General features: G+C 41.0%; 1 protein-coding gene across 1 annotated transcript; it reads left to right on the top strand.

Annotated features, from left to right (window-relative positions):
* Positions 1 to 6291: 6291 nt before the first annotated feature.
* On the top strand, positions 6292 to 14098 carry LOC120438537 (protein NLRC3-like). Its single transcript, XM_039608910.1, has 5 exons — positions 6292 to 6344; positions 6429 to 6530; positions 8855 to 8933; positions 11935 to 12136; positions 12303 to 14098. The coding sequence occupies exons 3-5, from the start codon at positions 8931 to 8933 to the stop codon at positions 14096 to 14098; spliced, it is 2001 nt and encodes a 666-aa protein (XP_039464844.1). The 5' UTR covers positions 6292 to 6344; positions 6429 to 6530; positions 8855 to 8930.
* The last annotated feature ends 1381 nt before the right edge of the window (positions 14099 to 15479 follow it).

Genomic DNA, 15479 nt, shown 5'->3' with positions numbered 1-15479 from the left:
GCGGGTTTTTGAATGGCTCGAGCTGAATCCTCGAATCACCTGACTCTTCACTGGTAGGAGGGCGGAACCCAAAGGAAGATGAATCCTAATGTGATTGGTCAGTTTGATGGACACTTCAGGTAACTGCGTTTAATCGACTTACTCTGTGGCAGCAGCGTAAATGCTGTTTTAAACCGTGTTTGTTTGCAATTTTTAAATTATCAAGTTTGCTGAATGAACTATCAGCAGTTACTGTTTGTTGTGCAGCAGTGGAAATACTGACAATTGTCACTGGATTCATTTAATGCTGAAGAAATCTTTAAACCAGAGAATTCAAAGGCAACATCTGAAGCCTCTGCAGTCCAAAACTATTAGTGTTGAGGGATATTAATGTGGAGGGGGCCACAGACAATTTAGTCACCAGATGTACATATCTCCGTATATTTAAGTGTATTTTAAGTATTTTGGGGAAAAAATATATTTTCATCTGACTGTGATTTAGATTAAATAAATTTATGAGAGGCCAACTATCACAGGACTCAGTTTGAGAGATATCACAGACTAACATTGAACTATCAGCAGGTCCCGAGTGAGTCTTTGTGTTGCTGTTTGTGTGCACAGCAAAGCTTCTTGGTGTGTGTCTTTGGTGTGAGGGCAGAAGGTGTCAGCCTGTCACACTGATCCACAGATGTTGATGTGATGTTGTTGTTGTCATAGGAACAGCCTCCACAGACACTGAGTGCACTGACTGCAGCAGTGGAACATTTCCATCCTGTCAGCCACACACAGTAAGTGAAGCTTCATACACACATGTGCAACATCTGTCCTCTAACAGTGTCTCTCTGTCCTTCCAGATGTCACTCACTCAACCTTTAGCTGATAACAGCGGGAACATCTGCAGCTGACACAGTGATCATGTGACCCTGACTGTCCTCCTGTTCATGCGTCTCATTATTGCAGCAATATCAGGATTATTGAACTTCAAAAAGAGGGATTTGTGTTTCAAACCAGGCGAGGAGACATGAAAAGATTTAGTGGAGAACATTTTCTGCCAAGTCCTGACACTGATTTGATTTCATGCTTTGAGCTTTTCTAGTGTCACATTTCCAGAGCGAAGCCCCTCCCACAGAAACGTCCCCTCCAGAGCAGGAAACAGCCTGTTTACCTTCACTGCTGATTCAAGCCGAGCCTCCAGATGGAGCGCCTCCTTCTGTTGAAGTGTGCTGAGTCAGATGAAGCCAATGCTCTCCTCCATACTTCAACTTGTGATGAAGCGCCTTTAGAATCAGGACAGGCTGTAATAAAGGAGTCCAGTCCTGATGCTGTTTAGTCTCTGAAAGAGGCGGAGGACTGTGGCTGAATATTCAGATGATGTTTGTGGAGGAAACTGTCTGAACAGACAGGAAACGATGGGCTCTCTGCAGATTGAAGCTGTCCTAGAATGAGGACGCTGACATGTTGTCTTTGCAGTGGACACAAATAAAGAAGCTTCACTCCAGTCTGGATTCTGATGATTCATAGTTCAGTTCCTCTGAAAATAATCAAGTATAAGGACTGCAGTGAAAACAAGTGAGAAAGCAGCCTGTGAGAAACTGTGACAGACTTAAAAGACAGCAGCTCCACAGATAATGTGCAAACAGCTCAGTTTATCACTGTTGTTAGCAACATTTTATCATGCAGCTTTTCTAAAAGGATATCATATGATTGCCACATTCTTGGTTCTAATGAAATATAAGATAGAGTTGTTTAGACCAGGTAGTTTGAAGTTATTGATTTGATGGCAACTGGACTTCTTTTTTGGTTCACTGTCAGAAGGCCTGGAGAACGACTGCTGATTAAAGCCTTACAGGAAACTCTCTACATACATCTGTAACTATGACAACATGAAAACAGTGAGCGCTCCACCATCCATCATTTTTTCTGCTGCTTATCCAGGTTCATGTCGCACTGACTTTGGATGGGAAATATGGAGCTTTTATTTTGAAATCTGTAGTCAAATAAAAAATACTTTCAACTTTCTTCATATTTTTTAATGTAACTTCCATTTCTACATTTCTGTGATTCTACATTTCAATATCAGTTTAGTTTGATGTGAACTTCTGCTTTGTCTCTTATTGTATCTCAGTCTATCATGTTTATTGTGTTATGTCTCCAACACAAAGCACCAACACTATGAAGTAATACAGTGAAGTATTTGTCTGAGCTGGCAGTACTAGAACTGCAGTATTTGTTGCTGTACACTGCAGTTAGAAGGAAATGCTCTCAGTGTATTTCTTCTTCAGTGCTCTCATGTGTTGCTGTGAATCCAGGTCCTAACAAGTAGCTACCAGAGTAATCAGAGTACTTGCTGTGACAGAGGGGGGTGGCTTCCTTTGATCCAGTGGAGACAGGAAGCTCCCGGCTCCTGCTCCTCCAGGATGCAGTTTGTGACAGGGGCGACTGCCAGGTGCTGCTTACATCAACTTTATTCCTCGGCTTTCAAATATTTGGGATCATTTTGGACCAAAAACAAGTCAATGATCCGCTGGCACCGGCACTACGAAGGAAACACCGGTGCATCCTTTCACATCCCCTTGAAGGAAGCATGCAGCACTCTTCACTTTGATTTAGCGGCTGCAATTACCTTTTGATGCTCGTTTCATTTTTCTAAAGCAGAGAAATGACGAAAACAGTCAAAGTTCTGGGACCAGTTCAACCAGGTCCTAAACCTTCAACCCCTCAGCTCAGTGTGGACAACACAGGGTTAATGTGGAAGCAGCTGTCACATGAATCATATTGATTTGCTTTAAATCAACATGCAGATGATGAACCAAACATCTAGATCCTCATCTCACTGCACTCACGCTGAAACCCGTAGAGCTCCTGCTGACACACTCTTGGTCATGTGACTCTACAGACTCACACAGAGCTCAAAGCAGGAAGTGGAAATCAGACTGCAGATGGACTCATTGGATATTTACTGAATATGATATTAAATCTCACTGAATCACTACAGAACCATTACAAGCATCACATCTGACTTTATATATGTTTATATGTATATGTGTATGTTTATTAGGACATGGAAAACAATCAAAGGCACATTTTTCATCATATCTGTACTTTGACACAAACTCAACTTTGATATTTTTATGTATGTAGCAGCAGCAGTAATGACAGAGAAATCATCAAGATACAAAGAGACTCAAATGGTTATGGTCAGGAGGTCAAAGGTCAGCGCTCCTGTGGGTCTGAGGGCGGCCTCACGCTTGAGAAGGATGAAGGAGTCTGACCTGAGCCAGTGTTTGACACTGCTATCAGTAAGCCTAACCACAGCCGTTAGCATCATTTCAGTGTCGCCCTCTGGAGGTCAAAACACAAACTCCATGATGTCACTGTAACCACCACAGTGATAGGAAGTGTTTTTATGACTGAAACAAATCAGCACAGACAGAGAGCTCCATTCAAACTTTGCTGCCATCAGTAATAATTCTTCAAATATAATCATCAGTGTTTGAGCAGTTATGATGTCAGGGACCATCTAGACATGTGTGACAATACTGAACATGTCACATGACACACCTTAAACATCATGTGATCCACTCTCAGTCTGCACTTTCATTTATGACTTCAACAGGTTGAAATGAGCTTTGAAGAAACATCCAGTGAAATAAATCTTTCATGGATTCATGTGAGCAGCAGATGAACTTTGTACCAACAACATCTTCAATAACAGAGTCTGAATGAAGCTCAGGTGTTGATGCTGCTCACTGATTGGACGGTTGGTTTCAGCTCTGCTCTCAGTCTTTACTGCACAGGTGAAGGTAGAAAGTGTGTCTGGATCTATAGACTGGAAACAGAGAAACGTGCTGAACATTTGAAGCTTTGCAGCAGAAATGTTCATGTTACAAATACAGCAGAGCTGATCTGGGATCAGTGTGTTCACACCTGCAGCTACAACAAGGTTTCATGTCTTCACACATCAGCATGTGAACTTTACTCTGACTCAGTCTGAGCAGTCAGACGGCATATTTTTAAAGTTAACACATCAACACACACAGAGCTGAGCCCCTCCCACCTGTGCTGAGTTTCAGGTGGAGTCCCGCCTCCTTCCAGGAAGCAGCTCACCTGTGTGTCCGTGTTTAGTGTCCAGGTGTGGAGTGGAGCTTGTTGTTGGTGTGAAGAAACTGTAAGTTTGCTTTGTTTCCTCCTTTAACAGTTTGTCTTTGTATTCATGGAAACGGCACAAGCTAAAAAAGTCACAAGTTAGTCTTTTACCCACATGTAGTTGATAGTTTACAGATTCTCATGTCTGACTCTGCTTTAAAATACTGCGTCAGAAAATGTCCGCTTTGTTCACACCATAAACGGGTTTGACAGGTTTTACATTTCGAACATAAACTCACTGCTTTTGGTTAATGACAAAAACTATTTAAGTGATCAATTTTTTTTATATATTTTTAAAATAAAAGTCACAAGTTTCTTGTTAGGCATAGTATTTATACTATATTCCAAGTTTTAAAATAATACAATACTTATTTAAAGTCATTGGTTTTTGCAAAGTGCCGAGTTACAAATGTTATTCAGTCTCTATCTGTGAAATAATCTGTGAATCAAGGAACATGAACATGAACACTTCTGAGAAAATGATTTTTTGGGGGGTTGCCCAACTATTTACAGGGCCTTGAATATAAAAGCTGAGAGTGTTTAAGCTCTTCTTAACTGAAAAAGTGTAACATAAATATGTTTTTGCTGAACAGCAAGTAAAACTGCCCTATTGTCTAAAAGTAAATCCATGATGCCAATTGTCAGGTTTATATTGTTGATTGTTATTTATGCTTGGAAATATTTACTCATATATGCTTAGAGCTTTCTAATCAATTGCATAATGCCAGAGGTTTGATCCCTAGTAGTCTGTAAAGACTCTGTGTGCCTTCCAGAGTGCTCTGGCATGCACACACAACTTAAGGTCATGAGAGAGGTCGTACCTTCTTTTATTGTTTTATGGTATAGTATTAAATCCAGTTCTTTGTATTCCTTAACGGCCAAGAAAGACACGGCTCAAAGTGGTCTAACTTAAAAAATGATCTTTGATTTTAGATTTTCTGGAAAATGGAGACTGAGCAGGCACATAGACACGCCAGCCGAAGTCTGGGGGATCAGGAGCCCATCTCTATTTTGCAGCACGTCACACATAGTTTAGATACAAACAAAACCTTATATGGTACAAGTTCCTCTTTTCTTTGTGTGAAATTTCCAGTGGAGCTTTGCACTTCCTCTTTCTAAAGTCTGTTGCCAGGGCAACTTGTCACCCTTAACCTAGTTTTGTCTCCTCTGAGCTCAGTTTCTAAAGGCCTCTCATATTAAAATACATAAAACAATATAATCAGAAAATAAGAATTAAGAATATATATTTAAATCCCAACAATAGCTGGACTGCAGGTTTAGGGAAGTTGATGGGAAGTTTATGGGGTCACATCTTGATCCCCACACATACAAACACAGATGTGTTTGTATGTGATGTTGGCGCTCGTCCAGTTCTCTCCCTCATGCACGAGAAACACAAAGAGCTCTACTTGGTGTTCAAAGCTTTTTGTTATTGTAGTTGAATTGTCTTTTTGCAGTGAGGGGTTGTGCAAGGCAGACCCATCAGCAATCATCATCATCATCAAAACAAAGTCAAGTCATGCAGTAGGTTGAAGAGTGGTACAATATTCATGTTGTTTATCACAATGAAAAAATAAATGCACTTTATTGATAATCCACAAGTTGCAGACTTAAAAAAATATAATTCTATTTTTAATAAAAGTTGAAACTGCTCAGAGAAAAAAGGGAGATATAAGATACATAACTCTGACAACACAAAGATAAAAAGTTACAAACTAATTTTAAAATCTCCCTCCTCCCACTTCTCACCTGTCCTACAGTTTTTTTTATGTCATAACACAACCATTAGCAAAAACATGACCCGAGCAAATAATTTAATTTCATGGGTGCAATTAAATTCCTTGCACATAAATGCAACAACTCAGCAGCCGCGCTCACAAAGAAGCCATTCAACCTACAACACTGTCTTGGAGGCGGAGCCCAAAGAGCAGCTAGCAATTACAGTATGAACTCTCTGTAAGCAGTCAGCTTGGTCCTGGGCACTTACTGAAATGAAAGCTGTGTCTCAGATGGATGTTAGTCCAACACATCAGACACGACCTCTGCAGCTCTCAGCTGATGTGCACATGAATGATTTGTGTTTCCTCTGCAGGTGAAGGTAGAAAGTGTGTGTGAGCTGATGTGAGCAGCATGGATCAGTGTGAGGACAGAGAGGAGGGAGTCCCTCCCTCTAAAAGCACTCTGTGTGGGGAACATGAGAGCCAGACCAAAGCTCAGAGGTGAGATGACCATCTCTAACTGTCCATGACTCTTCTCCATGTCACAGCTCAGCACTCACATCACTGCTCCATCATTATTCACAGGAACCAACCTGGACCTCCACCCAGCTCTGTGTCCTTACAGAGTGACCGGTCTAAAGAAGCCATCATTGATTTTAAAGTCCAGCCTGTGTCTGCTGCAGAGAGGTGAGCTGTTAGTAACATGAACTCTTTGATTAAACTGCTTGATGTTGTTGGATATAAACTGCAGTGCAAACACGTCATTCCCTCAATCTCATTTAAACTGTGTCTTAAAAACAAGCCTTTGGTTTGCACACAACTGAAAACCCACTTCAGCAAACAGGAAGTTATCAGAGCGTCCGTCCACCTCCTGTCAGGCCCTGCAAACATTTCATATTGAAGAAAAGTACTTTATATTCCACATTTTACTCCACCACATTCAACCATTTTGACATTTTAGGCCACAGCATGAAACTCTTGTCACATGACTCCTGTTATGTTATAGAGTCATGTGACCACCAGGGAGTGATTTGTATGGATGTGTGTGAAACACATTCATATCAATCTGATTCATCAATGGAAACATTTTTGGTGTAAAATGCACCAACACTGAAAACGCTGCAGATAAAAACACAACAAATGAAATATGAACAAATCAAGGCTTTGAATACACGTGTGTGTGTTTGAGACAAAGAGATGAATGGATTGTGTGTCTGTCCTATTGTTGCATGAGGATTTTATTGTAGATTTTGTGCGTGTACACTTTTGACCACGAAGGTGTCAAAAGGGCGTAAAACAGTTGGAGGCACAAGAGTAAACACTGGTGCTGTCAGTAGATTAAAAAAATGACTAATTAATCACACAATTTTCTGTCATTAATCGTGATTAATCACAATTACTTGATCAATAGCTGCAATTACATTTTTTCAACTTTATATTTAAGCTTGTAACAGACGTTTACACCATATAATGAAGTAAATGCAGAATAAACACAAAGAATGTTAAATGCTTCAATTCAAAGGTAATTTGAATACTTTTCTTCGATCTTTTAACTCAGCTTCTCTCCCATGAAATACAACTTTGTAACAAACCTACATACACTAATATATAATATATATTAATTCTGTCAATGAAAATGTTTAATCAGATTCATCACAGGGTAACTGTGGATTAATTTTGATTAATCACGATTAAATATCATTTTTAATGTATACTAATCAAATTTCATTTCATGAGCAAACGGCACAAACTCCTCAGCTGATCCTGAATCTGAGCCCGTCTGTAAAACAATCATTTTCTTCACAAGTCTGTGGAGGTGGCACTGATCATGCAGCAGTCTAACACACTCTGTCACTCTTCTTCAAGTCTTTGACACGAGGAACCACAACTCTGTTATTAACAATATTAACAGGTCTACAGTTTGTCCACTTGGCAGTTGTGTCATCAGTGCTTTGCATTATTGTGATACTTTAAGCTGGAAGTGCTTCGGTGAAAAGAAAATTCTTTCTCTCACAATGTGCAGAATACTTCATGTTGGTCGGCTGGTCCGTCTTGTTATTTATTTAATACTCAAACTTTCCATCAAGAGGCCAGTGTGCGTTTATCATCTTCCATATTGAACTGATTGGTTCAGCTGCCCGTCACTAACACATGTACTGCCCATCTGCACGTGTGCAAAGGGGGCTCTACTTGGACAAACTGCACGAAGTGCGTTGATAGAAACATTTCAGGGATTTTGAGTCATTCTGCACTCCAGATGTGTTAATTGTGTTAAAGATTTTTATCAGGTTAATCATGATAACAGATTAATCCCCTAACCCCTTAACCCTAACCCTACATGTTCATTTTGACAGCACTGGTAAATCCTTTTTAAAAAGAAAACAATGAAAGAGAAAAGATCCAAATGTTAGACTTGGTCATTTGCTGTTTGAGGACAGTGATGCTCATATCTGTGGGGAAAGTGTGACCTGAGTGGGTTCATGTTTGTCTTTAAAGAGCTGCTCTGATTCTCTTTGTGTCTGATCTGTTAAACAGTCTGAGAGGTCACACAGAGACCCAGCAGCTAAAGCCTGGATCATACTGGCTGCTGTTACTCCATCAGGACAACACTGAACCACAGTGCTGTTCATGGAAATCAATCAATAAATTCAACTTTACACTGTATTACCAAAAGTACTGACTCGTCTGCCTTCACACATGTAAACTTGAGTGACATCAGATTCTGAATCCACAGCATTTAATATGATGTCAGCCAAGAGTTCAACATATAACAGCTTAAACTGTTCTAAAAAGGATTTTTCACAGGTTTAAAAGTGTTTACGGGAAATGTTAACGGTTCTTTTCAGAAGCACATACGTGAGGTCAGACACAGGGAAGCAGCAACACTGATTGAACACAGATTTTAGAGGCTAAATTCATATATTACGTGTGTGTGTGTGTGTGTGTGTGTGTGTGTGTGTGTGTGTGTGTGTGTGTGTGTGTGTGTGTGTGTGTCCATGGTTCCTCCACAGAGTGGACCAGCAGAGCTCAGAGGTTCCCAGTGGTCAGTCTGCCCAGCAGCATCAAACACAGCTGGACTCCATATTTATGGTCTGTACATGTACAACAACTACTTTATTATTAATATTAATAATAATACATTTGTTTATAGGTCCCTTTCAGAACACCAAGGACTCTGTGGACTAAATGACCAAAAGAAACAAACTTTGAAATCAGACGGTGCAAATGTGATCACAGGGAAACGTTTTAAACATCGAGGCTTTAAACAAAAACCAAAGTGAAACAGTTTGTAGTCGAGATCAGTGGGAATGAAGCTGAATAACTGTTTCTACGATAACTTTGTCAATGACAGATATGATGGAAATTAGCAGCATTAGCACTTACTAATGATGTGAGTCGACACTCGGCTGTATTGAGACGACCACATTAGGTGGTCCTCAACTGTAATGGAAACCAGTGGATCCAGTCCAGTCGTGGCGACCTGTGGTGAGTCGATCTGAGCAGCTACTAATGGAAACGGGGCCATAGATGTGTTTGTGCTTAATAACAATGAATCACAGGATTTTTACATTACTGTTAAAATCTCATGTTGTTTGTTAAAGTGTGCAGTTCAGGGTGTGTTACTAAAACTGTGGTTTGCTCACTTTCCAAAGACCCAGCCCCCATAAAAAGCAGCCAATCAGCTTCTAAGAGTTACACACCCACACATATCAAGTTAACTCTGGTCTAACACACTTGGATTTAGCTTGAAGAAGGTTCCTGTACGAGGACTGAAAATGATTTAAAAAGCAGCCGATGTCCAAAGAACAACTTTGACACACCTTCATAAAGCCTGCAGAGCAAAAGAAAAACTAGCTGAAAGTCTGGCTGCTCTTATGAAAAGTACAGAGAAATTATGGGTCGTTTAACACTTTTGCACAATATAAGAGTTTAAATAAATCTAAAGAGTAACTCAAAATCCTACAATCATACTGAGAAAATCATCTACAGCTAACTATCCAAGTGGATTTGTTTAAGACAGCTCCATCTGCTGGTGGCCCTCTGCAGGTGCATGAAAGGGGCGTGTTTATAGTGAAAGTAGTAGAGAAAGTAAACCCCATGGGAAGGAGGAGGACTCTCAGCAGCTTCCAGCTCATATTCAGACATTTGACTTCTCGCTGAAAGCAGCAAGTTTGAGTGTCTGTACCTTAATTAGAAGAGATAACATGGCCATAGTAATTAGAGTTGATTGAGCAATGCTGTCCTTGTAATGTAGTTTATGATTTTTATACATCTGTTTGTGGACAAGTCCAGTTTTACTGTAGAGCCTCTCAAGTTGGTGACAGCAGTCAAAGTTCACGTGTAAACCAGAGCAGCAAATCAGGTCCAAATGTGTTGTTCACAGTGAGTGGGATCATCAGTGTGCTGCTATGTTAACATCCTGCAGCAGGATGTGTTTGGTCAGAGAATGGATAGATCACTAAGTCATTGTTGAGTTTAGGGGGACAGTAGACAGTTGGAGCAGGTTCAGCCAGTTGACACACAGTAGATAAAAATAACCGAAGGCAGGAGCAGACACCTGTATGACTTTCCACCTCTCACATAGATTATTGTCCCTGGGCAGAGCCACAGGGCTGGTAGATGTAAACAAACCTGGAGAAGAGGATTTATTCAACTGAGAAAAGTCACAGAGTTGTGTCTTGATGCTCAATCATCCAGGTAAGTAAATCCCAAAAAGGTTGATTCTGTTCATCTGGACGTTTTCAGTGGGAGAAACGTTTCATCATAATCAGGTGACGTCTTCAGTCTCAGCTGACTGCAGGTTTCCACCCTTAAAAACAGGACATTTGTATAATGACTGAAACCAGCAGCACTGAAGGAACAATGGACTGTGAGGTCAGTTCATTGATCATTGGTACGCATATTGTCAGGACCATTGATCAACAACCACTGATCAATGGCCATGAGTCCCATTCACAGAGAGTTGGGGAATGGCTGCAATCACAGCATTGTAAGATGGTGACAGATGTACCCTTAGGCCCCTCCTCCATTCAGAGATGGTCTTTCCCTTTTCATGTAAATGGCCTCCTTGACTCCGCCCTCAAACCAGCATTCATATTTACTCAGGACTAGGGCTGCTCGATTATGGCAAAAATGATAATCACGATTATTTTCACTGAAATTGAGATCTTGATTATTTGACGATATTTATTTAACAATGTATTGAATAATGGCTTTAAAGATTGTCAAAAAATAATATAAAGTAGTGTGCAAATACTGATAACAGTGCAAATGTTTGCAATATAAAAAATAAATGAAAAAAATGTAAAACCCATAATGTTTCCACACCACTGAAGTTGTTTTACCTCTTTTCAACCAACGGCATTCTTTCTTCAGCAGCCGTTATCCTCTCCAAATAACTTATGCTTAGCTTTCCGAGCTTCCCTCGGGTCCTCTTAATTGTTGTGATGCGTGTTTGAATCGCAGAGAGGTGCGCTCGTTTTACCACACAGAGCAGCGTGAGAGTAAAGCACGAGGGAGGTGCTAATAATCGGCTCAGTCATTTTTAATGATCGTTGAAAGCTCAGATTGTAATTTAGATTAAAATTCGATTAATTGAGCAGCCCTACTCAGGACCTTCTTGATGTTATGTTCTTCTGCCTCCCTGGCTGCTGTGTCTGTGGGGATGGTGTTTGTTTTGTGTTGTAGCGTCCTGATGACGCCCAGTTTGTGTTCCCGTGGATGATGAGAGTCAAACCTTAAATACTGATCCGTATGCGTAAACAGAGTGAACCTTTAAGACCAGTTGTCTGTATGATCAACTCAGTCACCTGAAACATCTCCAAGTTTCTGGCTTCGATCATCAACCCGTTGGTAGTTCAGCTCTGAACACCAGTGAAATGTTTCTCCCACTGAAATCGCTGCATTCATATGAACAGAATCAATGTTTTGGGATCATGGAGTTGTGGACAAAGTCTCAGTTAATCAGATAAAGTCAGACTTACAATTGGTGAGGAGATCGTGGATGATATGCTCCTTGATCATAAAGAAGTGGATGTTGTGGAGACTGAAGTTCAGAGTGGTGGCTCATTCATAAAGTATCCTGTTCCAGCTGCTGGAGGACAACATCATCACTTTTGTGAAGAACGAGCTGAAGAAGATCCAGAAGGCTCTGAATCCAAATAAGCCCCAATGCTTGGAGTTTCAGAGGGAGGATGATGAGCAGAGGAGCAGCAGAGAGGCATTTGTGAAGATCACAGTGGACTTCCTGAGGAGAATGAAGCAGCAGGAGCTGGCTGACCGTCTGCAGAGCAGTAAGAGGATTTCCTACTTAAGGTTTTAAGCTGTTAGATAAATGAGACACTTGTGACACCAGTGTGTTCAGTCATTTCTCAGTGGCTCAGAAACTGTCATCAGCGTTTTGTAAAATATGATTGTTGAAGTTGTACTTTTATTATTATTATTGTTCAGAACTTCCAGCTGCTGTTTGTCACCGTAACCTTAAATCTGCTCTGAAGAAGAAGTTCCAGTGTGTGTTTGAGGGGATCGCTAAAGCAGGAAACCCAACCCTTCTGAATGAGATGTACACAGAGCTCTACATCACAGAGGGAGGGACTGCAGAGGTCAATGATGAACATGAGGTCAGACAGATTGAAACAGCATCCAGGAAACCAGACAGACCAGAAACAACCATCAGACAAGAAGACATCTTTAAAGTCCCACCTGGAAGAGATGAACCAATCAGAACAGTGCTGACAAAGGGAGTGGCTGGCATTGGGAAAACAGTCTTAACACAGAAATACACCCTGGACTGGGCTGAAGACAAAGCCAACCAGGACATCCAGTTCATATTTCCATTCACTTTCAGAGAGCTGAATGTGCTGAAAGAGGAAAAGTTCAGCTTGGTGGAACTTGTTCATCACTTCTTTACTGAAACCAAAGAAGCAGGAATCTGCAGCTTTGAAGACTTCCAGGTTGTGTTCATCTTTGATGGTCTGGATGAGTGTCGACTTCCTCTGGACTTCCACAAAACTACAATCATAACTGACCCTAGAAAGTCCACCTCAGTGGATGTGCTGCTGATAAACCTCATCAGGGGGAAACTGCTTCCCTCTGCTCGCCTCTGGATAACCACACGACCTGCAGCAGCCAATCAGATCCCTCCTAACTGTGTTGGCATGGTGACAGAGGTCAGAGGGTTCACTGACCCACAGAAGGAGGAGTACATCAGGAAGAGATTCAGAGATGAGGAGCAGGCCAGCAGAATCATCTCCCACATCAAGACATCACGAAGCCTCCACATCATGTGCCACATCCCAGTCTTCTGCTGGATCACTGCTACAGTTCTGCAGGATGTGCTGGAAACCAGAGAGGGAGGACAGCTGCCCAAGACCCTGACTGAGATGTACATCCACTTCCTGGTGGTTCAGGCCAAAGTGAAGAAGGTCAAGTATGATGGAGGATCTGAGACAGATCCACACTGGAGTCCAGAGAGCAAGAAGATGATGGAGTCTCTGGGAAAACTGGCTTTTGATCAGCTGCAGAAAGGAAACCTGATCTTCTATGAATCAGACCTGACAGAGTGTGGCATCGATATCAGAGCAGCCTCAGTGTACTCAGGAGTGTTCACACAGATCTTTAAAGAGGAGAGAGGACTGTACCAGGACAAGGTGTTCTGCTTCATCCATCTGAGTGTTCAGGAGTTTCTGGCTGCTCTTCATATCCATCTGACCTTCATCAACTCTGGAAAAAATCTGCTGGAACAACAACAAACAACCTCCACATGGTCTAAATTATTTAACAAACCAAACCTACAGTTTCTCCACCAGAGTGCTGTGAACAAGGCCTTACAGAGTCCAAATGGACACCTGGACTTGTTCCTCCGCTTCCTCCTGGGTCTTTCACTGCAGACCAATCAGACTCTCCTACGAGGTCTGCTGACACAGACAGGAAGTAGCTCTCAGACCAATCAGGAAACAGTCCAGTACATCAAGGAGAAGCTCAGTGAGAATCTGTCTGCAGAGAAAAGCATCAATCTGTTCCACTGTCTGAATGAACTGAATGATCGTTCTCTAGTGGATCAAATCCAACAGTCCCTGAGATCAGGAAGTCTCTCCACAGATGATCTGTCTCCTGCTCAGTGGTCAGCTCTGGTCTTCATCTTACTGTCATCAGAAGAAGATCTGGATGTGTTTGACCTGAAGAAATACTTTGCTTCAGAGGAGGCTCTTCTGAGGCTGCTGCCAGTGGTCAAAGCCTCCAACAAAGCTCTGTGAGTACATCTGTAAATCAGTCTTTTATTTATAACATAAATAGTGTCATGTGTGATGGCTGCTTAAAATTTTAAACATATTTAATTAAATGATCATCAGCACTAAATAAAGTAGGTTTTATTTGATGTTTGATAGCAGCAGTAAATGTCAGAGGGTCTTAAATATTTCTGGGTTTCAGTTTTTATCAAAGTCATATCCAGAATCATCCTGTAAGTAAACTTTATACCGCAGCTTTCACAGGTGAAAAAACACAAAGTGCTTTACAATAGAAACAGGCAATAAAAACACATTAAACTGCAAACACTGAACATCATACGGCCTAAAAGTAGTTAAAGGCCAATTTGAATACTAGAGTCTGAACAAATGAGTTAGTGGGACCATTAACAGCCTTTGACTGGAAGATCTCAGACTGTGAGAAGAGGTGTAGGGTCCTAGAAGGTCAGAAATATAGACTGGGACTTGACCACACCGGGCTCTAAAAGTAAGGACTGAAATTTTAAATGAATTCTAACATGAACTGGTTACCAGTGTAAAGAGATTAAACTGGAGTAATGTCCAGTCTATTTCATGTGCTGGTTAAAAGAGGAGCAGCATCATTCTCCACTGACTGAAGACGTCCAAAGACTGTGATGGAGCCATAGGTGATAATCATCAACTCCCTCATTCCTCCTCTGGTCTTATTGCTCTGCTGGAGATGAGTTAACTTACTTCTATATGTTACAATCAGCCTCACCAGTACAGTTCCCAGGATCTGCAGCTGCTGGCAGATTCAATCAGATTCATCGTGTTTCTTCACGTTTCTTGTTGACAGATTTATTTGCTTGATTTTTTTTCAATCTCTCCTATGTCATCACTTTGATTTCCGACTTTATGCAGTCTGTGAACCATGACAGTTTGTGACAGAATACAATGATCAGTGAGGACCCAGAGGACACTGACATTTACACTGTGCAGAATGAGACTTGAGACTTTATCTCACTGCTTTGTGGACGACTGATGGAAGGACTAATCACTATATCTGCTTTAGTAGAAATAATTTCCATGAAAAGTTCACTGGTTCAGTCTCCCAGAATCTCTCGATCATATCTTGACAAGCCCTCACTCACCAGGATGTGAGCCAGCCTTCCCTCTCATTGCTGAATGCTTACACACTCATCACCTGTTCACAGAATGAGGACTCATCACTTGTTTTTGTTTAGCGGTGCCTTCAATGAACAAGTTCCAGGTCTTTATATTTAAACAGGGAACATTTTTAAAACTAAAACATTTTTTAGTTAACCATAAATATTAATGCACACTGACATTTGTCTTTGATGTACAGGTTCAACATAAGAAGTAATTTAAATTAATCACAAACATTATTATCAAATAACAATTTTTCGAA

The sequence above is a fragment of the Oreochromis aureus genome, linkage group 3 (assembly GCF_013358895.1).
Source record: "Oreochromis aureus strain Israel breed Guangdong linkage group 3, ZZ_aureus, whole genome shotgun sequence".
In the NCBI taxonomy this organism is placed as follows: domain Eukaryota; kingdom Metazoa; phylum Chordata; class Actinopteri; order Cichliformes; family Cichlidae; genus Oreochromis; species Oreochromis aureus.
This window is presented reverse-complemented; position numbering and strand designations above follow the sequence as displayed.

Bases quoted from the DNA above. Each gene is read 5' to 3' on its own strand.
- LOC120438537 (XM_039608910.1), top strand. The intron at 12,137-12,302 runs GTAAGAGGATTT...CAGAACTTCCAG, and splicing joins GGCTGACCGTCTGCAGAGCA to CTGCTGTTTGTCACCGTAAC.